Genomic DNA, 23,368 nt, shown 5'->3' with positions numbered 1-23,368 from the left:
TTACTAAGCATGCACACCGACAGCCAACCAGAGTTGAGAGCGCAATAGAGTTTAAGCAACCTGCTGAACGGTGGATTGCTGTTCTAAATTAAGCAGTGATCTCCGAAGAATCGGTGACTGATGACTGATGAGATTTCGAGTTCTCCCAAATTTCATTTGCTTGTTCCTAGGTCATGTTCATTTTACCTCCTAACCTAATTCTTTGACGTGGCCAACTGGATGTTCTGGACAAGTACATCGCGAGCTGAATGCGAAGAGCCCCTCGTGTTTGTTTCTTTACCAGCCACATGTGAGGGGTTCGTAGGCTCAAAGCAACAGCTGGCTGAAAATCCATTGGAAGGATTCAACAATCTTCTGCGGCATGTAGAGCAACACATTCCGTACGAGGATCCAGTCAAGAATACCAAGTCATGATGTGTCTAATCCTTTCGATACGAGAGAGACCGAAATTGAGATGAGAGGGTTATTGTGAATTTGTTCTCCACATTTTCAAGGCTGCATTTATGGGCACCAGTTGCAATCAACCTTCTCTCCGTGATACTTGTGGATATAGATACCTGAGAGTAGCTTATATACCGTCCGCGTCTCCCAGTCTTTGGTCGTCGGTCAAGCAGGACAAAGACAATTGACAACGTTGAATGGCATATTCGCCAATCGTCTTCTCGATCAATCGAATTCGAGAAATCTTTCAGGAATGAAGCTGAGCACGGTTTTCGTCGCTGCTCTCGTACCTTTTGCGGCACTTTCCCTTCCTGCCACTGCGGAAGACGCCGCTGTCGCCGCACTTACCGCACCTTCTAGTCCCGAACCAGATAATAAGATTCAGAAACGAGCCCTTGATGCCGTCGTCAGAGTCGACGGTTTGAGGTACCGCAAGTGTCCGCGAACCAGCTGCACGGCAGTTGGTCAATATCCTAAGGGCAAGAGAATCAAGCTTGAGTGCTACACTCGTGACAACACCACTCCTGTCAATGGTGACCGGTAAGGTTTCGTTGTAACCCTGAAGTAGTCCAGTGATGCTGACTGGAGCAACAGGGGCTGGGGTCTTGTCAGCAATGGATACTGGGTTGCTTTAGCCCATGGAAAATATGTCTCTTGGAAAGGTAAGTATTGGTACTCGTTGTTTGACGATTTCGAAGTCGGTTGCTCACTAGATGTAGGCACTCTGCCTTATTGCTATCAGGTGTAAGCCCCTGTCTTCTGCTGAATGCGATGAGCTTCCGTTGAGAAGGACTATTCTTTGGTGAGAATGGCCAATCGTGATAACAATCATGTCCAATGGCTACTGCTATCATGGTGTTGGGGCGGTGGAGGAATATTAGCACTTGATTTGCGAATGCACCTTTATGGGTATGCTGTAGGGTTATGCCAATTATTTCGGGTCTGTTGTCCTTGCTATTTGTTGAGGTCGAAGTTACACTTTTCTGTTTCTTGTTTCTCACTGCATTAGTTGTCGTGACTGATCGAGGGGGGATGAAGGTGAGGGAAAGCAGGAGTTGTCTTATTACTAGCACGTCCCCCGCGAGTGTGTTGTTTTCTTCAGAGAACTACGGGCAGATTGTGTGTTCTCTCGTCGTGTATTTAGGAAGTTCCTTGCGAGGCTCCTAAATTGTTATTCCTGTGCACTTGCGAGTGCTACTTTGATTCCTTGCTGTTCCAGTGTGTGTGTGTGTGTCACGTACACAAGGAGGAACTTGCGAGTTTCTATTGTGTACACCTCTTTGAGTGCATCTTTGTACACTCTTGGGCTAGGCTGGCAGTTTTGTCTTCTAGTGATCTCACATGACATTGTGTTTGATCACCGTATTGCTCGATTTCACCCTCAATGGAAATCTTTCTATTTTTCTTATCGAAGACCGCTACACTGTGCAAGCAATCGTTCTTATCAACAGAGTTTTGTTTTGGAGTACCAAATCACACTCACACTAGCATGGCTCTCCTCAGGAGTACAAATGTCGGATTTTCTTATTCCGCCTAGTCTTAGATAGGGTTGAAGACCCGTGTCAGTCGACCATCATTGATAAGGAAGTGTAGACCGGTGGGGGAAGGCCCTGCAGACGGCGTAGCAGGTCATTTACTCTCTATGTCGAACGTTCAGGTTATAGTAGTATATTATCTCGAATTTAGTACTTAACCAGTCTGGGTACAAAGGCGAGACACGATGCATAGTGTTATATTCCAATTCAGATCTACGAAGCCAAAAACATCAGAAAGCTTCGCGCGCGGCGCCCAAGGGCCCTTATATCTCCTACATATGCAGTGTATGTAATACTACTATGTTTTCTATCGCAAATCGTGCTGATTAATTCTCGGGACGCTGGCCATAGACCACATAGCTTCAAATGCCATTTCATTGTCAGTTCATACCAAAAAAAGTAATGATACTCCAAAGCTACGAGGATACTCACAAGTAAAACAAAGAGTGAATATTGCGTTTGCGACCGTCGGCACGGGCCTGGCTCGCAAGGAGGATAACATCTTCCTTGGACCAATTCTTGTACCGGGTCAGGGCAGCCAATGCAGCGCCCTCGAAGCCGTTCGCTTCGGCCTGGGCCTGATTCCAGGCACCAATTTTCTTCTATGCGAAAAGATCAGTATATGATCATTATTCGTCTCATGTTTTGGGGACAACGGGGAGAGACTGACAAGGTGGGGGTCCTTTGGCCAGACGCCATAAGGAAGAATGAACTTCTGTACGTGGATGTTCACGAATCCGGCATCCTTGAACCATTTCTCGAGCTTTGGGCCGGGACTGACCTCGTAGCCGGCCTTTTCGAAGGCGCCAGAGACTTCATCATAGTAGCGTTGGAGATCAGTACCGTTGAGGCTACCATCTTCCGACACGGGGTAGCCATCCCAGTCCTGGAATTCAACCCAACCCCCAGGCTTAACTGACCTGTTTCCAGTTAGAGGGGATACCAATAAAACGATAGGGAAAGTTCCAATAGCATACCGATAGCACTGTTTGATTAGCCTTCCAAAGTCCTTGATCGAGCCGGCCAGGAATCGTGCGTGAATGAAGTCAAATGGGTCTCGTTCATACGCCCATTCCGATTCAATGTCGTCCACCAGGAATTTCACGTTCGGTGGAACCCTGTCAAATCCCGTCAGTCGAGCGACCTTACTACGATTTCTGAGTGAGACTGACAGAGATGGCTGAGTTGGGCTCAAGTCACAACCGATCACCTGGAACAAACACATCCGGTCTCAGCATGCCATCCATCTGAGGTGCTCTCTATAATTCTTTACCTCGGCCTGGGGATGTAAGTCCGCTATGATGAATTAGCATGCATATCCTGTGTCGACCAAGCCATGAAAACAAGCCTACCGAAATCAATGGCCCAGATTCCAGTCCCCGTTGCGAGGTCAATCGCCCGCTGGGGTTTTTTGATCGGCGCCAAGTACAATTTCCGGTTCAACAGCATGAGAAATATTTCATGCAACATATCCAGGCGGTCATTTTCTGTTTCATCGTTGGGGAGAAGGTATGCTAGAGAATGATATCGATCAGTTAGAGATTTTGGACGATCCGGCAAGAAGATGACAGATACTACCTCCATCGCGGAATCCATGGTAGCGACGTCCGTTTTCCTGGCGGTACTCCAGCACCGACGAAGTCAATGACGCCGTGTACGACGACCTATGCATGTTGAAGTACATGCGTGAGCATGCATTTTGGGATCCGGGCCGCCATGGTGTCACATTACGTACAGTTCATCGCCATAAGATGAGTCATCTTCATACTATTCAAGTCGAGTAAGCAACTAATCTTTATGTACCGTAAGGGAAAGATAACCCACCGATGTATCCACTTCAACATTGGCTGGGCCATTGTTAGGGCTCTGTTCCGGAGCAGATGTGTCCGTCATAATGGAACAATTCACCGTTGAATTTCAGAAGCTTGATGGATCACACAACCCTAAGGATGTATGAGTATAATGGAGTTCGTGCTCATAGACAGGGTCGCTTCGGACGGGACCAAGAGCTGACTGCAGCGGCCAACGAGGCTTTTATATCTTCATCCTCTTTGGTTAGTGTTTCGCACCCTGGCTCTCTATTAATAAGTACTAGTACAAAATACGCAAGTGAGCAGGGATCACAATTCCAGTTTGCTAACGGTGTTGCTGCACCTCTGCGAAAACGGTAACTGAAGCAGTTGTCTTTGGGGCTCATGGTGACTAGGGTGCCATTCTATGAGGTTGGGCAACCGGGGAAATTTTCTATGAAATCCAACGCTGGAGCATTCAACGCTGCTCGAAGTCCACTAATAGCTGGTCCAGACTGGTCTGCAGGTCCACTGCAGGCATGTCACGCAATCTGCCACTCAGCGCTGTTGGACAGGCTCTTCCCTGGTTCCCCGACCTTAGGCCCTAATTTCATATACGAATATTACAATGACTCGATTCAAATGGATATAAATGAAGATCGCAAGAATGGCGGAAACGCAACAGGTTGAGAGTTGGCATCCACGCGAACTCCTGCAGGTAAAGTACCGTCTAGTTAAGCCATGAAATATCATAGTAGATCTACGAAGGGGAAAAAAAAATAATCCGGTAGGTAGGGCTTTGTGCGCGGCGCCGGAGGCTTCTCATAAATGTAAGGCAGCCACATCATGAGGGCCTATATATTAAGTTGTCCAACTCAGAGTCATTACCTTGGTCAATTTTCGGGACGCTGGCCATAGACCACATAGCTGTGGGTATTGTCTGTGGTTAGCTTACTCTAAATAGCAAAAATACTATGTTTGAAATGTACGGAACACTCACAAGTTGAAGAACATGTGAATATTACGATTGCGGCCGTCGGCGCGGGCCTGGCTGGCAAGAATCAAAACTTCTTCTTTAGTCCATTGCTTGTGCCGTGTCAGAGCAGCCAGGGCTCCGGCCTCAAAGCCGTTCGCTTCGGCTTGAGCCTGATTCCAGGCCCCGACTTTCTTCTGTACGGAAAGGTCAGCGCCAAATTACCTGCTTAGAGACGAGGGAAGACTGACAAGATGTTTATCTTTTGGCCAGACACCGTAGGGAAGGATGAACCTCTCCGCGTGGACGTTCACGAACCCGGCATCCTTCAACCACTGCTCCAGCTTGGGTCCAGGACGGGTCTCGTAGCCGGCTTTCTCAAAGGCGCCGTAAACTTCGTTGTAGTACGTTTCTAGAGCGGTGCCGTTGAGACTGCCGTCTTCCGAGTGGGGGTAGCCGTCCAAGTCTTGGAATTCAACCCACCCTCCGGGCTTGACCGACCTGTTTTTCGTTAAAGATACAATTAATAATGAAAGCAGCAAAAAGTTTCAATCGCATACCTATAGCACTGCTGAACTAGCCTTGGAAAGTCCCTGATGGAGACAAACAAGTTTCGCGCGTGGATAAAGTCGAATGGGTTCTTTTCATATGCCCACTCCGACTCGATATCGTCCACTAGGAACTTCACGTTCGGAGGAACCCTGCAGAGTCCGTCAGTTGATCGTCTTTACTACAGACATTCTTGTCACACTAACAGACTCGGCTGGGTCGGACTCAAGTCACAACCAATCACCTGGGACGAACAGGTTTGGTATTAGCACCCTTTTCATCTGAGGAGTCCCCGGCAGTATTTTTACCTCGGCCTGGGGATGAAGGTCCGCTACAATGAGTCAGCATCCATATCAGCGTCGGTAAAACCCAGCAAATGAACTCACCAAAATCGATAGCCCAGATGCCTGTCCCAGTCGCGAGGTCGATCACCCGCTGGGGTTTGTTGATCGGTGCCAGGTAGAGCTTCCGGTGCAACACTTGAAGACAAAGCTCGTGCACCATATCTAGGCGATCGTTCTCTGTCTCATCGTTTGGGAGCAGGTACGCTAGAAAATAACGATCAGCTTAGAGTATCTTGGGTGATCTGGCAATAAGAGACCAGCGCTTACATCCATCGTGATATCCATGGTATCGACGGCCATTCTCATGGCGATAATCAAGCACCGATGAAGTCAGCGAAGCGGTGTACGAGGATCTATATATATGTCGAAGAATTTGCGTGAGCATGCTACAGGGACCGGGCGGGCGCCATGTCGTCACGTTACACGTACAGTTCATCGCCATAAGATGAGTCGTTCTCAAACTGTAACTGGCGTGAGAAGTGTGCTTTGAGGTACCCCAACGGCGGTATATCATACCGAGGTGTCCACCTCAACGTTCGCCGGGGAATTGTTGGTGGCAGTAGTCTGTTCCTGGGCAGACGTTTCCGCCATGGTGGAATAAGCTGAATTTCAAGAAGATTGACGACTGATTGACCGCACGTCAAGAACCCCAAGAATGTACGGAGTTTGTGTTTGTATGCAGGACCGCTTGGTATGATACAAGGGCCGATTGCAATAGCCAACAAAACCTTTTACAGTACTAGATAGTAATTTGACCCGGGGGCCCAGAGGTTGGTGTTCCCGCGCAATATATATGCGCAAGTGAACAAGGATCGGGGTCTTAGTTCGCCGATGGCGTTGCGCGCCTCTGCCAAAACGGGAACAGAGGCGCAGCCTTTCAGGGTTTACGGTGACATGGGCGTCTATTCTCTAGACTGAAATTGGCTGTCCGGGTGGGTGGCCGAGACTGGTCGCTACATTACAAATATTTAAACAAAATCAATAAGTTAGTCAGTTATTTTGACGCAATAAATACAAATTTACATCAAAAATTTTAAAATATAATACAAAATTTATGTTTTCAGAAATTATCCGAGTATTATTAGGAATTTTCATACTTGCACAGTCAATATACCGAGTTCCAAATAAGTATCTTTTTGCAGTTTATTGGGTTTTGCCAGCCACACATCAGCCAATCAGCGCAGCTGAACCAATTCCTCCCTGCATGCTCGGCAGCTGGGCCCGGAGCCCTAACATAACCATATACTGAAACGACAAAGTGATTACAAGGGTCTGAAGACCGAGACTTCGAAAGCCGCAGTGCTAAACTGCAAACAAGGAGTTGAGTCTTCAGTATCAGTGGAATTTCCCGGCGGCATGTGGACGTGCCTCCCAATGAAATAAATGCAGTCCAAGAGCTCGCTCTTACCCACAATGAAAGTTGCTGAATATGGCTTAACTAGATAGAACCTACGCAATAGCGCCGTCAACATGGTCAGCGTGATATCATCAAAGTCTCCCAAAGACTCTCAAATGTCTCTGAAGTGTATTGAAGGGAGTGACGGGTGATACAAATGAGGGTTTTACTGAAGGTTGACCAGAGAGGCCAACTGTCAGTAGGGTGGGCGACCGCACAGATTAAATAACCGGTAGGTATGGAAGGGATTTGAATTGGAATTTACAGGAAAGGTGACAAACAAGGAAGGCTTCACGCGATGTGCAGGAGGCTTTGTGCATCTGGAACCTACAGATACACAGGAAGAGGTACTTGTGTTACCCATTCCCTGGTTCCATCTTCGTTAATTCTCGGGACGCTGACCATAGACCACATAGCTACAGGAATCATTCGTGGTTAGTTTTGTTTTTTTTTTTTTTTTTTTTTTTTTTTTTTTTTTTTTTTTTACAGAGTACAAGGAACGTTGCTTAACAGTACGAGGGTACTCACAAGTAGAACAACGAATGAATATTGCGCTTTCGGCCGTCGGCGCGGGCGTCGCTTGCAAGGAGCATAACTTTCTCCTTGGTCCAATTCTTATACCGCGTCAGAGCGGCCAGAGCTCCCGCTTCGTAGGCGGCTTCGGCCCCAGCCTGGGCCCAGGCGCCGATATCCTTCTGTAGGAAGAGGTTAGTACGGAGATATGGTCTGATTACTGTTTGGACACAAGGGAAGACTAACCAGATGTTTGTCTTTTGGCCAGATGCCGTGAGGAATGACAAACTTTTCGACGTGAACATTCACGAAACCAGCGTCCTTAAACCACCGCTCCAGTTTGGGTCCGGGACGGGTCTCGTAGCCGGCCTTCTCAAACGCGCTCAAGACTTCGTCGTAATAGCGTTGGAGACCGGTGCCATTCAAGCTGCCGTCTTGCGAGGTGGCGTAGCCGTCATAGTCTTGGAATTCAACCCAACCTCCGGGCTTGACTGTACCTTTTTTTTTTTTTTTTTTTTTCGTTAGAGATACAATTAATAAGGAAAGCAGCGGAAAATATTTAACGCGTACCGATAACACTGCTTGATTAGCTTTGGGAAGTCCCTGATTGAGACGGCAAGGTATCGTGCGTGGATAAAGTCGAATGGGTTCCCTTCATATGCCCACTCCGACTCAATGTCGTCTACCAGGAACTTCACGTTCGGGAGAACTCTGTAAAGTCCATCAGTTGAGAAACTTTTACAAAAAAAATTCTTAGGCAAGACTGACAGACTAGGCTGGGTAGGGCTCAAGTCACAACCGATCACCTGAAAGAAGCAGATCCGGTCTCAGCATACCGTCTATCCGAGGAGCTTCCTATTAATTTCTACCTCTGCCTGTGGGTGTAGATCCGCTACAGTGAGTCAGAATCCGTATCCTGCGTCGATGAGCCACAGCAAACAAACTCACCAAATTCAATAGCCCAAATACCGGTCCCGGTCCCAAGGTCGATGACACGCTGTGGATTTTTTACCGGTGCAAGGTAGAGTTTTCGGTGCAGCAACCGGAGACAAAGTTCGTGCAGCATGTCAAGACGGTCATTTTCTGTTTCATCATTGGGAAGCAGATAAGCTAGAAATAATAATTAGTTACGGAATTTGGATGGTCCGGCAAGAAGATGTCATATATTACCTCCGTCACGGAATCCATGGTAGCGACGGCCGTTTTCTTGGCGGTATTCCAGCACCGACGAAGTCAGTGATGCCGTGTATGACGACCTATACATGTTGAAGAACACATATGAGCATGCACTTGGGATCCGGAGTGCCATATTATCACATCACGTACAGTTCATCACCATAAGATGAGTCATTCTCGTACTGTCCGAGTCGAGTAAGCAGCCCGTCTTGATGTATCGTAATAGATAACCTACCGAGGTATCCACTTCAACAGTGATCGGGGCATTGTTATTGGTGGTCTGTCCCTTAGTAGATGTTTCCGCCATTATGGAATAATTCTATGTGATTTCTGGAATATAGATGAATGATTGATAGCACACTTTCAGGAAACTTTCAAGTGTATAGGGCTTGGTCTCGTAAGCAGGGACTTTTTCGAATGATACAAGAGCTAGTTGCAACAACCAACAATGGCTTTCTAGCTTGTTCACCTGTGGCCACCGCTCAGGGGCCCTGGCCCATTATATATGCGCAAGTGGATAAGCACCATCTTCAGTTCTCTGACGGTATTGCTGCACCTCTGCCAAAACGGTAACAGAAGCGAAGTCTTTCGAGGTACATGGTGACATGGGTGCCTTGTTTAGTTTAAGCAGTCGGCGGAAGTACTAATGTGTGAAAACCAACATCGAAGCATCTAACATCATCGAGATTGGTTGCTGCGTTCAGAGGCCGCCCTGCATTTTGCAGGGGTCCCTGACTTTTGCGACCAACCCCATCTGCCAATCAGCGCTGCCGGGACAGTCCGTCCTGTTTCCGCGGCTCGGGCCGGAGCCCTAAATATGAAATTCTCAAAATCGAACGAACGAGCGATCCATAACTAGAGCTCGAAACTTTCTAGTCACAATACCGACCAGGGACAGTCTGACTGTGCGGCTGTACCACTCTTCCTGCCAGAGATAGCCAGAATTATCTAGGGACACGTGAATCTAAAGAACAAAGTTACCAGGCGTAAGCACACAATCTGTAAACTTTATGTGATTATAGAAGGGTCACGCCACGTGCTGGGGACCATTTCAGTTATTCTAGAGCGCTTGTGCTAACGGGGAAGCACACATTGTTCGGGACCTGCGAACATCGCAGGTGAACAACCCTAGGTAAGTACTCTCAAAGCATGATCATTAAGACTCTAGAGAGTTGGACAACGACCACATGTAAGAATATATTCGGACAGCATAATTGCTGGCCATTATGTCCTTCGGAGAGTTCAGAGGCTTGTCAACCCCATTAACCTCACTGACGGCCAACTCTTTCTCCATTCTTTGCAGAAATCGGGTATCCTCTGGCCATGTATCCAGGCAATGCTCCATGGAGCAATGGAGCGTGTGGACCGCATCCAGAACGTAATCCTCTCAGGGGGGTTAGCTGCCTTCTTTTGCCAATGATACAAACCAGAAGGCAATCGAATCCGGTGCAGTTCGTGGATACAGCGATTGTAACGCGGCTCATGTCCGTCCAAACACCTGGCCCAGACAGGGATGGAAGATGGCCTGATGAAGGCCCCGTCTCCAAGGCAGGCTGTCTCGCTCATGTTACATACATTATCCCGTTCATATCGTCCACAAAATTCGCGGATGGCATTCATTTCCGCCATCTCCTCATCAGATGAGAACGCACCGCCATGTCGTAGCTGCAGGTTCAAGTTATGCTGTTTTCTAAAGTTCGACAGCCAACTATGACTAGACTCCGGGTCAGGGATATAAGTATACTGAGGGATCCGTGGCCAATCTGTCGTGCTTTCTGAAAAATATCATCATCTGTTATTATTCGACCCCGCCTCTCGTTCTATTGCTACCAGTCGGACAGAATTGCCTCGAGTGCGGGCCAATTGGCGGCCCATTGTCGGAGGCGGTTCCTTCCACGAGCTCCAGGACTTTGCCCGGCCGGGTCAACATTATCGTCTCGTTCTAGATAGGCAAAGCGATCTGGAAGACTTTCGGAAACAGTCGATTGACTGATTCGGTGGTTGAACTGCTCTTGAAACCATTCGGAACATTCCATGGCTTTGGGTCTCGACTGAAGTACATTGACGCAGAGCTTTTCGCTGAGATTCAGAGATGGGATGACGGGGCATTCTGCTGAATTGGAAGGAATTCCAATCGAGTCACAGATTACTGTGGCTCTACAGAGGAGCCTCTCGTACAGCTTATGGTTCTAGGAGGGTGCATGCTCTGTTGATACTATAGTAGACCAGTATGGGACGCGAGTGTTTAGTCTTTACCTCCGGAGAACAATGCAGTTGATGACCTTAATCGATTACGAGCATAATTTAGGCTAGTATGAGCTCGAGACAGCTCAATTGAATGCAGTTTGAGCCGTTCGATTGTCCATTTTTACCTGATAAACTGATAAGCCATTAGGACCTATGAAACACCAGGCTTGTATCCCAAGTCCCATCAATGCTCATTCTCATTCTGAAGGTACTAAGTGGGTATGTACATCATTGATCGGTTCAAACATTGCTTAAACATTGTCCACTCGAACGCCGAACGCCATTCTTTGCACCTCGCAACACAACTCCAAACACCTGCCTCATTGCACATTTTACGGTGCAATGACCAAACCGCTTAAATCGATTAGGAACTAACATCGTCCAGGTTCCATATCTACTAGAATCATCCCTAATGAACAATGGAAATGATGGTGCAGGAAATGATACCAATCAGAGACCAGCCCTGACAGGTGCTCAATGCTGGGGCGCGGATTCGGGATCATGCACAATGACATGGACCCTCGCCTCAGGAATCTGCCCACCAGGATGGTTCCCCATAGCGGCGTCTAGACAGGACGTAGCAGCGTTGATGGTGACTTGCCGGTCTCGCTTCTGGTGCATCCACCACAGCTGCATGACACCGAGGAAGGCAACCACAGAACTGGCCCACCAGGCAATGGCAGTGCAGCCGATCTGACTTCCTAGACTATAGAGATACCCCGCAGCTGGGGGAGCAACGGTCCGACATGCGGCGCCTGCGGAGGCAGCCAGGCCGTTGATTTTTCCGAGAACTGTAGTAGAGGGACTGGCCTGTTTGATGAGGATCAAGAGAACAGGATAGGCAATGATGGAGAGAACATTTCGGACAACGAGACATGTGTAGATGCCTGGGAAAAGCAATTTTGATGGAAGGAAGACCAAGAACGGCACAATGAAATAGGCAATCGGATGCAGAGTAGTGACCAAGACAAACAACTTCCACACACCCAACCACTGCGCCAGAGGAGGGAACACGACGCTCTGGATGAACAGTGCGATGAGACCATCGACAGACATGACCATTCCGACAGTTTTGATGGACAGGCCCAGTCCGCCCGGAATATGCAGCCAGCCATGACGGGGCGCTGGCTGATCAGCCAGATGTTTATCTTGAAGGAAGATTGGCAGCAAATGATCGAATGTCATGGAGTGGTAAGTGAAAATACCAAGGGCAATAACTAGCATGATGACTCGGTAGGTGAAAGCTTTGTTTTGTGGCAAGGAAGAAGATTCTTTGGATCCATCCGCAAATACATGCCATGTCTCCTCCCTCTGCATCTCGACCTGATTGAACGTACCGTACGATTCCGCGCGCAGATCAGCGCCTGCATTGGCGACAGCGCCAGCTGTTGCCATCAATGGGGTCTCTGCTGCACCATTGTCGCGATTATCGCCGATACGCATATACTTCTTCTCCCTTAACATAGGATGCGTCTCCTCGAGGAGTATCGCACCAGCGATGATGCTCATGGTCAGGAAACCGGAGCACACAAGGTTAGGAAGCAAGAAAGGGAATTTGCCAAAAAGGCCATCTTTGGAGAAATAGGAGGGAAAACCTTCTGCGGGCTTTGCAAGAATGCCACCGATGGCGGGTCCAATGATAGTACCAACAGACCAGACAAACGGCATGACAGCGTAAGCACGAGCTAAGATCCGTTAGCACGAGTTTAAAGTCGTCGAAGAGGAGTGTGGCGAACTTACGTTCATGCTCTGGCCGCTTGACCAACTCGCCGACCATGGTCTGGATGACCCCAATGTTGCCGTTCAGCACCCCGCCGATAATACGTCCGATGAGGGCAACCCAGTAGTTCGGAGCAAAGCCGACGACGAGCAGCGACAACATTGTACCTGCGCATCCGAGCAAGAGCACCGGTTTACGACCAATACGGTCCGATAAACTTCCCCAGTGCATGCCGGTCAACGCCTCGGCCAGGGAGAATGCGGCGACGAGGATGCCAGAATAAAACGAGGCGTCATCGGGGCGGCCAACCTGGAATTCTCGAACCATTACCCAGGAATACGGGAAGATGGAAGTGAGGGCGATCGGCTCTGCTACCCGGCAGACAGCTGTCAAAGACAGTCAGCTCCCGATCTGATGCTTCCAGGGGAAGGGGAGCCTTGAAACATACCCAGAATGAACAGCTGAAGCGTGGGGAATGCATCGTCGTTGGAAAAAGATCTTTGACGCGTTGAGACCATTTTCTTCGAAACCGCGGATGGCTCTTACCACCACCAATCCCCGCAAGACCACACGGGAAACCCCTTCTGTTTGATTGAAGATGCTCCTCTGCGTGGACTGCTTTCCCTGTACCTTCGTCTTCACTTGTACTTGGTTTCTTTCTGAATACTATACTTCTCGTCTCACGACGGAATTGGCTGCTCAATCGCGCTTTGTTTTAGCGCGGTGACCTTGACGACGAGGATCTCTAATGTTTACGAGTGAAAATCTCGGGAGCAGCAGGTCAGGCGAGACATAAATACCCAGTGGCGACTTGATCCACCGGCGAAGAGACTTTTTCTCTGGATCCTGATAAGATAAGGCCTCAGGCATTCCACTCCTCCCATGTGGACGATCCGACAAGAACCTTGCAGCATCTAGAACCATCGGCGGAGCTTAACCCCTCTCCCACCCCTCCCAAATGACGGTGAGACATTGCACCCAGGCATCTTCCCCAAACTCCCGCTGGCCTCTGAGGCAAGTTCCTTTTGCGGGAATTGATAGCCACGCCACCATATTCTCCAGAAAATCAAGATTGTCTGCCACCTTGAACGTTAATTGCGAGTGGGCCAACGTCCCGCGGAAAAGATTCCAGCTACTCGAGTACGCTAAGCCTATCGAGGGATATTCATGCAAAATCCGAGGATCCGATTCGTCACTCGTCACCTCTCCACAAACCGCCGCTAAACATAATTCAACGACATCACATTGTTCTCAAATCTCTACTCATCCCACGAGAGGCCAGAAAAAGTGGGCAATTGGCGGGTCAACTGTTGCGGCGGGAATAACCTTGTTCAGTTGGATTTAGTAGACCCAAATGCCGGCAGGAGGAGCGTTCAATGGACCACATCAATCAGGAGTACATACGCGCGCAAGGCAAGGATAGGAACACTCGATCCTCAATCTGGCCTGCAGCTTATTGATGTAAATGGCCATTTGCGCTTGTCTATGACGGTTGCTCAGAACTCCAGGGAATCGGTTTGGAAGCAGTACATAGCCTATGAATAGCGGAACGGCTATCACACGAGCTACTAGTCTACTACTGAACTTAACTGCCCCGTAAAAGTGTGTGGGGGCTGGATCATTGAATTGACTCCGAGTTCCAACAGGTGCTCCTGCATGATCTGTGGCAGCGGCTCGCGAGTCTGTATATAAAAACATGATCTGTCATCTCGGCTCACAATCCGTTGCATTATCAGTATCCTGGTCTGGTACTTTGACCTCGTGACGATTGCCCACCGCACTCGTCCATGCCAGAAGCTCCGTACGACATGGCAGCTTTGTGAGCTCCCCCTCATGAGTCATAATTGATAGCAAGCGGCTGCATGAGACCACTCGTCCTCATGGCACGGGCTCCACATCCTCGAAGATTGGGAGTCCCTGGTGCGTCACATATGGCAATTCCAGCCGGCCGCGGATTGCGGGGGAGAACAGCTGACCGCTTGCTACCTTTCCTGGAACCGTCCGATCGTCTTCTGCCCTACTAGCACCTTCGAAAACTCATCCCACCGCTGCTTTCCCTCACTCAACCCTCAATCAGGCACAATGTCTCAGGAAGCCACCGTCATAATCATTATCATACTGAGTAAAAACTGAGTATCCTACCATCATTACCCAAGACCCAGTACGCCCATACCCGGACAATCTATGTACAGTACAAGTTTCAGAAAACGAACTGCCCCGCTGCCGATCAAGTGATTTATCTCGGAGTGTTTGGCTGCTCGGAAGAGAGAGGGATGTACCGCCTTCGTTCCTCGGCGGCCTGAAAACAATCCGCACACGTTAGTCCGGAAGTAGGAAGAAGACAATCGTGTTCGAATGACACCACCCACCTGTAACCACTTTTCTACCCACGGCTTCATTACCGCCCAGATTAACAGTGCGCTCGTTGTAGCAATGAACACAACAACTACAATCTCATCCTTTGTCGAGTCGCGTTCTGCGCGCACGCGCAACTTGTCAGTGCCCAGATTTCCTGGTCCAGCGTAGTGCTCATCACATACGGAAACACGTCGTAAAAACATCATCCTCCGTCGCGCCCTTGCACTTGGGCAGATTGTAATCCAGACAGAATTTCCGCGTGCAGTCGTTGCACGTCAGCGCTTTCCCCTTGTGGTCCTTCCCACCATCATCGTCGTCGTCTGCGCGGCGGAAGAGATTGGGGAAGGATGCGAACGGTGTTGATGATGATGATGATCGCTTGTCAATGTCCAGAGCTCCGGATTTCGTGTCCACGGGTCGGAGTTCGATGATGGTGCTATTCGAGAAGCATGTGCATTTGCAGAATGACGACGGCTCTAGCGGTCGAATAGAAGTCAGCAAAGGTCGGTTGAACCCTGGAATTCTGGGACCACTCACTTGCGGCGTGAACTGCCGTCATAAAAAGAAACAGGGCTAGCAAATATGCAAATAGCCTTGAACGCAGGCTCGCCATGATTATTGTCCTGGTTGCGCGTATGAATATCGAAACCTCCATGAGAGATCCGATAGCGATCCAGAGTTCGTCACGTGATTTACTCAGGACAGAACATAACGGCACACTACGACTCGTAGATGAAAGCAGTATATATTGCCATTACTGTGAGATGCAGGCAATGGACTTGGACTTGGAATTAACTCTAGTTCCTGCCCCGTAGCCCTTTCCTCCTGTTCTCCCGCTGTCGCTGCTCCTTCGCAGCGTCTCGCCGTCGTTTCTTCCACGCCCGGTTGTTCTCTCCGCGATGCTCCCAGAACCACTTCACGAAATCACTTTCCTCCGCCTGCGGTTTAACTGGATTGCTCTTTACCGGTGTTTCCGCATCAAACGCATCTTCCATGTCCTCATCGCTAGCATCCGCCAGCAACTTGATATGTTTTGCGAGAGCTGTGTCGGGGGTAGGTGCGCCGCTGCGAATGAGGCGCGACTGCCGATCTTGTTTGGTTGATGGTGTAACGAGTTCGCCGCTATACATGGCCGTGTCTTCCTCCTCTTCGTCAACATCATCATTTCCGAAGAAACTGAAGCCCGTATTCGCCCCCTCAGAGGGTTTGGCGTCAGAACCAGCTGGCCGTTTGAACAGAGCTTCGAGAGGATGTACGGATTGGTCTTGATTGCTAGCGGTGCTATTTTTCCCATTTTCGCGTTCGTCTGAATCTTGAGCTATTGCAACTGAGGATGAATTGGAGCTTCCCGCGGAATCCACACTTGACTCGCGGTTGGTCTTTGGTGATCGGACCGCGTCCGGTGGAACCTCCAGTTCCTCATCTTCAGAACCGATTAGCTCCTCCTCCGACGTCGGTTCATCAGACTCAGCGTCGTGGACTTGCTCCCTGATATCTGATTCCGTATCAAGTGAAGAATCAGTACTCTCTGGTGAATTGCTCGATGTTGTCTCACCAGAGCTCTCTGCATTCTGCGACGCTTCCTGGGGAGGCTCTACCGAAGAGCGTGACTTCATTCTAGAAGGCTTCTCCTTGACGTCATCCTTTTTTCCCGGTTGAAAGCTCGGCTTTCGCACTTTCTCCGGCACGGCTTCTTGAACGTTTCCATTCTGGTCGATCCAGCCTTTCTCCTCATCGAACATTGCTGTCATTGACCCGGAATCTGCTGAAGACTTGATGAAGGACGGATGAGTGATTGTTTTTGCGAATTCATGGATAACAACTTCGTCCGGTGACGCCTTCCTCTTCTTCGACTTTTTGACTTTGACTCCCTCGTGTACTTTATTGGGAGGAACTCGTGTTCGGAATAAGCATTCTGCGTGATCCGTGTATTTAGATTTTGCCTGGGCCTTTGGCTTCTTTCCCTCCTTGTCGGTCTCCTTGTCCGCTTTATTCTTCTTCTTTTTTTCTTTCTTTGCGCTTGCTGGCTCTGTCCACCCTCGCTTAACTTGACGATGTTGGGGCAGCTCATAGCCTTCCAGGACCCCATCTTCCGTCTTGCGTTTTTTGGAATTGCTCGGTGAACATGACGGGGCACCATCGGCCATGTCATCGTCTATCTCTTTCCGCTTAAGAGGTTGCGGACGAGCCACCTCGACCTTCATCTTCCGGCCTTTGAGAATCGAGCCATTGAGCTTCTTCTTTAGCTTGTCCGCCTCCATTCCCGGTAATGTGACGTAACCGTAATTGTTCTCGGGAAAGGTCTCGATGGTGTGGAAGGACACGTCCTTGGCTAAGGGCCGTATTGCTGGGCCCAGGACGTTGTCCAGTAGGGAAGGATTGAATGGTGATATATACAAGCGCGTAGCAGCTTCTGTCATGGCAGTCCCATACTCAGAAACAATCGGCCCTCACGAGGCTTATTCAGATGGCCACCCTGTCTCACCGAGGCTCGATGTTGACTGAAACGACAAGCTCAACTTTTGAACTGCTGATTGCCTCTTTTTTTTTCCTTTCCTAAACAGTAGCCTTGGCCTTTCATGGCAACGATGACTAAGCATTCAACGTCTGTGGCGCAGCAGTCTGGCTTGGCAGCTGGATCAGGATCTCGGCTCTCTCACCAGCCACACACCAGCCACACATCGGCTAGCCGCAGCAGCCGCATTGTCGGACCAGGCGGGATCCAGAACGTGCATCTGACGTAAAATCAAAGGCCGCAAATTAGGTTATAGTTTAACATCGCCATGATAAAACTGATGGCAACCAGATCGTTGAGTCCGGCAAAGGCTCGGGCAAAAACAATGACACCGTAAATCAGTATTAGATGGCCAAATTTCCTGGTTTTCCTTCATTGAAGTGGCCCATTACTGTAGGTACACTTGCTTTGAGAACTTCAGTTGCCCCCACTACTCGCTCTCGAACATCCGAACCCCTTTGTCGCCGTCATAGATTCTCTGTGTCTTCGAGCTTCCGACCCCTTTCTTTTACTTGTTGCGGGTGTTAAATTGGCGATTCAGCGGTAAAGTAAGTCCCGCAAGCCGAACGCATCCGGGCTTCCGTAATGCCGTTCTTAAAGACTTTCCTAATGGGGAAATGATTACTAATGACCACGCCTGGTGCGTCCTCCAGTCACGCCAGCATTATTATCTCATTCCCCCCGCCCAATAACCCTGCACATGACTACGGTATTGCCGACGTGCATCTACTAGGAGACGATCCCTTTCGAAGTTGAATAGCCGGATGGTTTCGTTTAAAGCCGACAGTCCGAAAATCGAATCGCGATCATTCCACCACGCACAGGGCGTTCGTCTGCCAATGTCCTGAGGTCGTTGTCCGGCCTTTAGGACGATTCTCGATTCCTTAGCCCCGATACGCATCACCCGGGCATCATGGGGAACACACACACGAAGGAGGCGCGTTCGGCGTCGCAGCGTGAGCGAGCGCTGTCCGATAGTGGTCCGTCACCTTATGGCGGAAGAGAAAGTTCCCGTCACCACCGCTCCAGCCGAGCAGATCTCTCGTTCTTGGGAATCGGAAGTTCATCCGAGAGGGATCTGTCGACGCTGGAAGCGCGTCGCGAAACGAAGCAAGATCGCGAGGCCCGTCGCTTGGAGAGGGAGCGTATTGCTCGGGAAAAGGAGCGAGAACGCAGCATGAAGGAGGAACATGTTGATGGAGGATACCTGGTGACCCAAGGAGTCTATGTTGGTCCGGAGGACTTTAACAAAGCCGTCGTGCGACAGCTAATGGTATATTTTACTTGTCGCGATTCATTCTGAAAGAGCGCGTGCTAATCGTATGTCACGTTAGATTGAACGGCGGCTGGCCCCATTTTGGCGAGGACTGAGAGACTTCTCGGAATCATGGACCGAACACCAACTCGTGGCCGCTGCGCGTGGCTTACCGATTCCGCCAGCAGACCAGATCCCACCTGAGATTCAGGATGCTATTCCCAAGCCTTCAGAGCAACGGGAGGATTCGGCCGACAAATCATCCCAATACTTGAAAGTTCCCGATGTTCCAATGGGTTCGTCGGCTGCCCGGTCGCTGCCTTCGCCGCCATCTCCAGTTTCACCGAGCACTCCGAGCTCTGCTCAATCTCGAGGCCGGTCAAAAACGTTGGTGTCGCTCACGGGTTGCCACAAGGGCAGCGAGACGCCTGATTCCGGTCCTCGAGAAGTCATGCTGCCGCATGATCCCTTTGTGAATGGACAGCCCATCGAGGCGTACCTCTACAAAGATGCCAGTGAATGCCCTATCTGTTTCCTTTACTACCCTCCGTATCTCAACCGGACACGGTGCTGTGATCAACCTATTTGTTCCGAATGCTTTGTTCAGATCAAGCGGCCGGACCCCCATCTCCCGGACCATGCAGACCATGGCAATAACTCCGAGAATGGAGCCAGCCGAGAACAGCATGAAGATTGGGAGTTGGTGTCTGAACCTGCAGCATGTCCATTTTGTGTGCAACCTGAATTCGGTGTTACATACTCTCCCCCTCCTTTCCGTCGTGGCCTGGTGTATCCTACGCTTCATGGCCTACGACCAGATGGTGCAGCTTCTCCAGTATCCTCAACGTCGTCGCTCACCACCTCATCCAATCTGGCGCCTCCTCCACCTCCCACTGGACGCCGTCGTGCCACATCGCTGTCAGCGAACGATCCTAGCGTGGTTACCACGGACATGATTCGTCCGGATTGGGCCCAGAAGTTGGCGAATGCGAGAGCGCATGCGGCCCGTCGATCAGCGGCTGCGACGGCTCTTCATACTGCCGCTTACCTCATGAACCCACCTGGTGATGATTCACGGGGCTCCGGTCGACGGAGTATACTTCGGCGGACGGGGGGCGGCAGCAGCTCCGGGTCGCAGACGCCAGTACGCACCGTCGGAGGATCGTCTGCGCTACAGGCTCTCGCTTATCTTTCTGAGCGGAGGGGAATGGAGTCAAGTCAAGACCCGTCTCTGGCGCCCCCTCGCCAAAGCTCTAGAAGGAGTCGTCTAGAGGAACTTGAGGACATGATGGTGATGGAAGCCATTCGGTTGAGTCTCGCATCCGAAGAGGAGCGACGGCGGAAAGAAGAGAAGCGCGCGAGGAAGGAAGCCAAGAGGAAGGAAAAGGAAGCCAAGAAGGCAGAGAAGGCCATGCGTAAGCATGCAGTATACAATTCCAATGCCAGTGGTTCTGCAACATTTTCCGGTGACACCCCGAGTCGCGATGGCAGTAGCTTGTCATTGATGAGTGGGGATGATGGGAACTCATCCGGGAAAGGCAAAGCAGCGGAGAGGATCGCACCCGGTGCAACATCTAGCATGTTCGAAGGGGAACCCGCGGGTGGCTCCAGCAGCAGTCAAGCACAGCAAGAGAGCAGAGGTGAAGTGGAGTCGTTTCCCAGTATCGTACAGACGTCGTCCAACGAGCCGGCGCGACCTTCACATCTACGACACATGTCGAGCGCGTCTTCTACATCTTCGTCACTGGGAGATTCTGGTTCACCAGACAACACACTGTCTGGGACACCGCCGAACGAATCCAGCTCAGCGGATCCCCTGTTCAATTTCCGCAGTCTCGCTGCGATGATTGACGACCAGGACAAGTCGGCGGAACGAACAGAACATGTTGAGGATACCGCTGATGCACGCGCAGTGGGGCCTTCTGGGGGCGCACCATCATCGAACGCCGACGCGGTCAGTTCGGAACTGGCCGAGTCAGCGCATTCACCTTCCCGAAAGCAATCGTCTCAAGACAATGGATCTCCGTTGATTCCGAAGGAGATCAGCGCACAGTCCGTTGAAATTCGTCATGAAGCGACAACCTAGGATCCACATCCGATTCTGTCGGTGTACCGTCTCCTCCCTGTACAGTGGTCGGTTGGTTGAGGTCCCGTGGACGGCGTCCGGGTGTCGAATGTTCATTTTACGAAATCTGTTTTGGATAGACCTGACGGCGTTTACTTTCGCTATGTATTTCGTTCAGCATTTTACGAGTCTGATGAACATGATGTGTATATGTGTGCACGAATAGGACGCAAATCACTCATTGTCTACGGAGTAGCACCTTTCTTGACGAACAAGTTACGACCCTTGTTACGGAGTACCGAGTATGGATACCCGATAATTTTCACATGAAAATGAAGCTATTCTTAGCGACAACAACGTCATTGCCTGCTAGTTTCATTCATATCCTGGTACTATCGTTATCCTACCACATCAGTCGTAGTAAAATGTGGCCAAATGGTCGACTAACCAAATAAGGCATTCAGGCATCAAAATTAATTGTGGCTTGAACTATGCACAGCCACGGTAACCACGCAACGACGTCATGTGGCGCAGGCTCATGACCCCGCCAAGCGCGGGACAACTGTGGTACATAACGTCACCTCCGTCCATGACAGCTTGACTTTTTTTCGACCAGAAAACACAGCACAACACAACACATCTACAACAAATTTCACCCATTCTACATCAAAATAAGCAACAATGACGGGAAGCAAAGTCGTCCACGTTTCGGGCATTTCTGCCTCGACCAGCGAGAAGGAAGTTCGGGACTTTTTCAGCTTTTGGTATGCTTGACCCTCGAATTTTTAATCATATGATAAATGCTAACTGTTCACAGCGGCAAGATCACCAGTTTGAGCATCACGCCAGTGTCTAATGAGCCTGATGCGCCCAAGTCTGCGACAGTAACTTTTGAGAAGGAGACGTAAGTTATCTCTTTTCGGAAATACGTTTTATAACGAATCTAACAAAAAATCCGTAGTGCTGCGAAGACTGCACTCCTCCTTGACAACACACAACTTGGCCCTTCGGCCGTACATGTCGAAGCTGGGCAAAGCCTCGATGACATTGCCGGTCCGCAGGAGCCGGGAGCTGGCGAAGAGTCCACCAAGGACGAAGCCAACAAGCAAGACATTGATCAAGAAGACAAGCCGCGCTCACGAATTATCGCCGAGTACCTTGCTCACGGCTACGCGATCAGCGATCAGGCCATCCAAAAGGCCATCGCGCTGGACCAGAAGCATGGTTTCTCCGCGCGATTCACAGCCGCCCTGTCGCAATTCGACAGCAAGGTGCACGCGACCGACCGTGCCAAGGAGCTCGACTCCAAGTACAACATCACCTCCCAGGCTCAGCAGGGCTGGCGTGGCTTGCACTCGTACTTTGAGCGCGCGCTCGATACCCCGACAGGGCGGAAAGTGCGCGATTTCTACCTGAAGACGGATAAGCAGGTCCGTGATATCCATGCCGAGGCTCGCCGGCTGGCAGATCTCAAGGCAGGAAAGAGGAGTCCAACGCCTCCGGCGCAGGGGGAGTCCTCCTCGGCGTCGGCCCCTGCTACAACCCAGGACGCACCGGCTCCGGCCGTGTCAGCGTCTGCTGATCATACGGCGGCGACGACAACGGCTGAGGCCAAGGAAACCGCTGCTTGAAAAGTGACGACCTCACGATATTTCCTGTGTACATACCATTGTTTTACTGCCTTGTTTTTCCTTATTTTGTGTAATACCTGTGTTCAATGACCTTGCTGATGGAGACTGGATTGTTTGGTCTATCTGATGTTGTTGACGTCATGGTGATTTAATCAGATACCACTTGGTTTATGTGCTGTGTCTTGAATAATCCTCCTCGTAGACTATAAACATGCCGTACGCTGCAACAAATTGCCCATAAATACCCAATCCATCGAACATCCGAGACGACCGTATATATTCTACCATCAAGTCTCTTCTACAACTCACTCGGTCGTTCAGCCTCCACATCCATTGATCAACCGACACTTCGCATCATCTAAAACGACCTACTACTCGCTCAAAGAGAAACAAAAAAGAATAAAAAATGTCCGCTCCCAACGCCGGCCGTCAATCCCCCGACGAAGATCGCCAACCGGGTCCCCAACAACAAGAACCGCCCTCGACGGGGAAATCCATCCCCAATGCGGCACCGTCTGACGACTACGCCAAGGAAGAATCCGAATCCACGGTCAAGCACGGATTGCAGAGTAACCCGGTGCATCCGCTGGACAAGTATGCGAGGGAGAAGGCTTCTAAATAATTTTCCCTTCATGTGAGGGAGGAGATAAATGCGTTACAGGTTAGGGTTGATTTTGTTCTGAATGTTGCATTCATGTCATGTATAAACTCAAGGACTCGAACGAGGAATCATGCAAAGTTTATATTGACGATGCTCATCAATCAATCGATAGTAAGGGTGGAAGAAGGGGATGATTATGTGCAGGGGGCATGAATTTCGATCGAGAAAAAAAGGTGGAAAACGTGTCGTGAGAAACATG

General features: G+C 50.0%; 10 protein-coding genes across 10 annotated transcripts; 4 read left to right on the top strand and 6 right to left on the bottom strand.

Annotated features, from left to right (window-relative positions):
* Positions 1–694: 694 nt before the first annotated feature.
* Positions 695–1,608, top strand: VTN49DRAFT_177 (uncharacterized protein; the record flags this gene model as incomplete). Its single annotated transcript, XM_069409420.1, has 4 exons — positions 695–981; positions 1,036–1,103; positions 1,161–1,185; positions 1,362–1,608. 4 exons carry the CDS (start codon positions 695–697, stop codon positions 1,606–1,608), a joined length of 627 nt encoding a protein of 208 aa, XP_069271638.1.
* Positions 1,609–2,302: 694 nt separating this feature from the next.
* Positions 2,303–3,869, bottom strand: VTN49DRAFT_176 (uncharacterized protein; the record flags this gene model as incomplete). The annotated part of the gene is made up of 10 exons (XM_069409409.1): positions 2,303–2,336; positions 2,409–2,578; positions 2,647–2,896; positions 2,954–3,094; positions 3,149–3,186; positions 3,250–3,272; positions 3,329–3,490; positions 3,555–3,640; positions 3,712–3,743; positions 3,801–3,869. 10 exons carry the CDS (start codon positions 3,867–3,869, stop codon positions 2,303–2,305), a joined length of 1,005 nt encoding a protein of 334 aa, XP_069271637.1.
* A 790-nt stretch (positions 3,870–4,659) lies between these two features.
* Positions 4,660–6,223, bottom strand: VTN49DRAFT_175 (uncharacterized protein; the record flags this gene model as incomplete). Its single annotated transcript, XM_069409398.1, has 10 exons — positions 4,660–4,693; positions 4,767–4,936; positions 4,991–5,240; positions 5,300–5,440; positions 5,495–5,532; positions 5,597–5,619; positions 5,675–5,836; positions 5,900–5,985; positions 6,062–6,093; positions 6,149–6,223. 10 exons carry the CDS (start codon positions 6,221–6,223, stop codon positions 4,660–4,662), a joined length of 1,011 nt encoding a protein of 336 aa, XP_069271636.1.
* A 1,187-nt stretch (positions 6,224–7,410) lies between these two features.
* On the bottom strand, positions 7,411–9,024 carry VTN49DRAFT_174 (uncharacterized protein; the record flags this gene model as incomplete). The annotated part of the gene is made up of 10 exons (XM_069409387.1): positions 7,411–7,444; positions 7,557–7,723; positions 7,788–8,032; positions 8,119–8,252; positions 8,310–8,347; positions 8,411–8,433; positions 8,490–8,651; positions 8,712–8,797; positions 8,868–8,899; positions 8,953–9,024. 10 exons carry the CDS (start codon positions 9,022–9,024, stop codon positions 7,411–7,413), a joined length of 993 nt encoding a protein of 330 aa, XP_069271635.1.
* A 2,414-nt stretch (positions 9,025–11,438) lies between these two features.
* Positions 11,439–13,202, bottom strand: VTN49DRAFT_173 (uncharacterized protein; the record flags this gene model as incomplete). Its single annotated transcript, XM_069409376.1, has 3 exons — positions 11,439–12,649; positions 12,705–13,070; positions 13,133–13,202. 3 exons carry the CDS (start codon positions 13,200–13,202, stop codon positions 11,439–11,441), a joined length of 1,647 nt encoding a protein of 548 aa, XP_069271634.1.
* A 1,718-nt stretch (positions 13,203–14,920) lies between these two features.
* On the bottom strand, positions 14,921–15,655 carry VTN49DRAFT_172 (uncharacterized protein; the record flags this gene model as incomplete). Its single annotated transcript, XM_069409365.1, has 4 exons — positions 14,921–14,983; positions 15,054–15,160; positions 15,225–15,518; positions 15,580–15,655. 4 exons carry the CDS (start codon positions 15,653–15,655, stop codon positions 14,921–14,923), a joined length of 540 nt encoding a protein of 179 aa, XP_069271633.1.
* Positions 15,656–15,839: 184 nt separating this feature from the next.
* Positions 15,840–17,462, bottom strand: VTN49DRAFT_171 (uncharacterized protein; the record flags this gene model as incomplete). Its single annotated transcript, XM_069409354.1, has 1 exon — positions 15,840–17,462. One exon carries the CDS (start codon positions 17,460–17,462, stop codon positions 15,840–15,842), a length of 1,623 nt encoding a protein of 540 aa, XP_069271632.1.
* A 1,008-nt stretch (positions 17,463–18,470) lies between these two features.
* Positions 18,471–20,898, top strand: VTN49DRAFT_170 (uncharacterized protein; the record flags this gene model as incomplete). The annotated part of the gene is made up of 2 exons (XM_069409343.1): positions 18,471–18,830; positions 18,892–20,898. The coding sequence occupies 2 exons, from the start codon at positions 18,471–18,473 to the stop codon at positions 20,896–20,898; spliced, it is 2,367 nt and encodes a 788-aa protein (XP_069271631.1).
* Positions 20,899–21,558: 660 nt separating this feature from the next.
* VTN49DRAFT_169 (uncharacterized protein) lies at positions 21,559–22,508 on the top strand (the record flags this gene model as incomplete). Its single annotated transcript, XM_069409331.1, has 3 exons — positions 21,559–21,641; positions 21,695–21,781; positions 21,839–22,508. The coding sequence occupies 3 exons, from the start codon at positions 21,559–21,561 to the stop codon at positions 22,506–22,508; spliced, it is 840 nt and encodes a 279-aa protein (XP_069271630.1).
* Positions 22,509–22,914: 406 nt separating this feature from the next.
* Positions 22,915–23,191, top strand: VTN49DRAFT_168 (uncharacterized protein; the record flags this gene model as incomplete). The annotated part of the gene is made up of 2 exons (XM_069409320.1): positions 22,915–23,102; positions 23,170–23,191. 2 exons carry the CDS (start codon positions 22,915–22,917, stop codon positions 23,189–23,191), a joined length of 210 nt encoding a protein of 69 aa, XP_069271629.1.
* Positions 23,192–23,368: the final 177 nt, after the last annotated feature.

Source organism: Thermomyces lanuginosus (genome assembly GCF_041956635.1).
Source record: "Thermomyces lanuginosus strain ATCC 200065 unplaced genomic scaffold VTN49scaffold_12, whole genome shotgun sequence".
NCBI classification, from domain to species: domain Eukaryota; kingdom Fungi; phylum Ascomycota; class Eurotiomycetes; order Eurotiales; family Trichocomaceae; genus Thermomyces; species Thermomyces lanuginosus.
The sequence above is the reverse complement of the archived record's forward strand: the minus strand, read 5'-3'. Positions and strand labels throughout refer to the sequence as shown.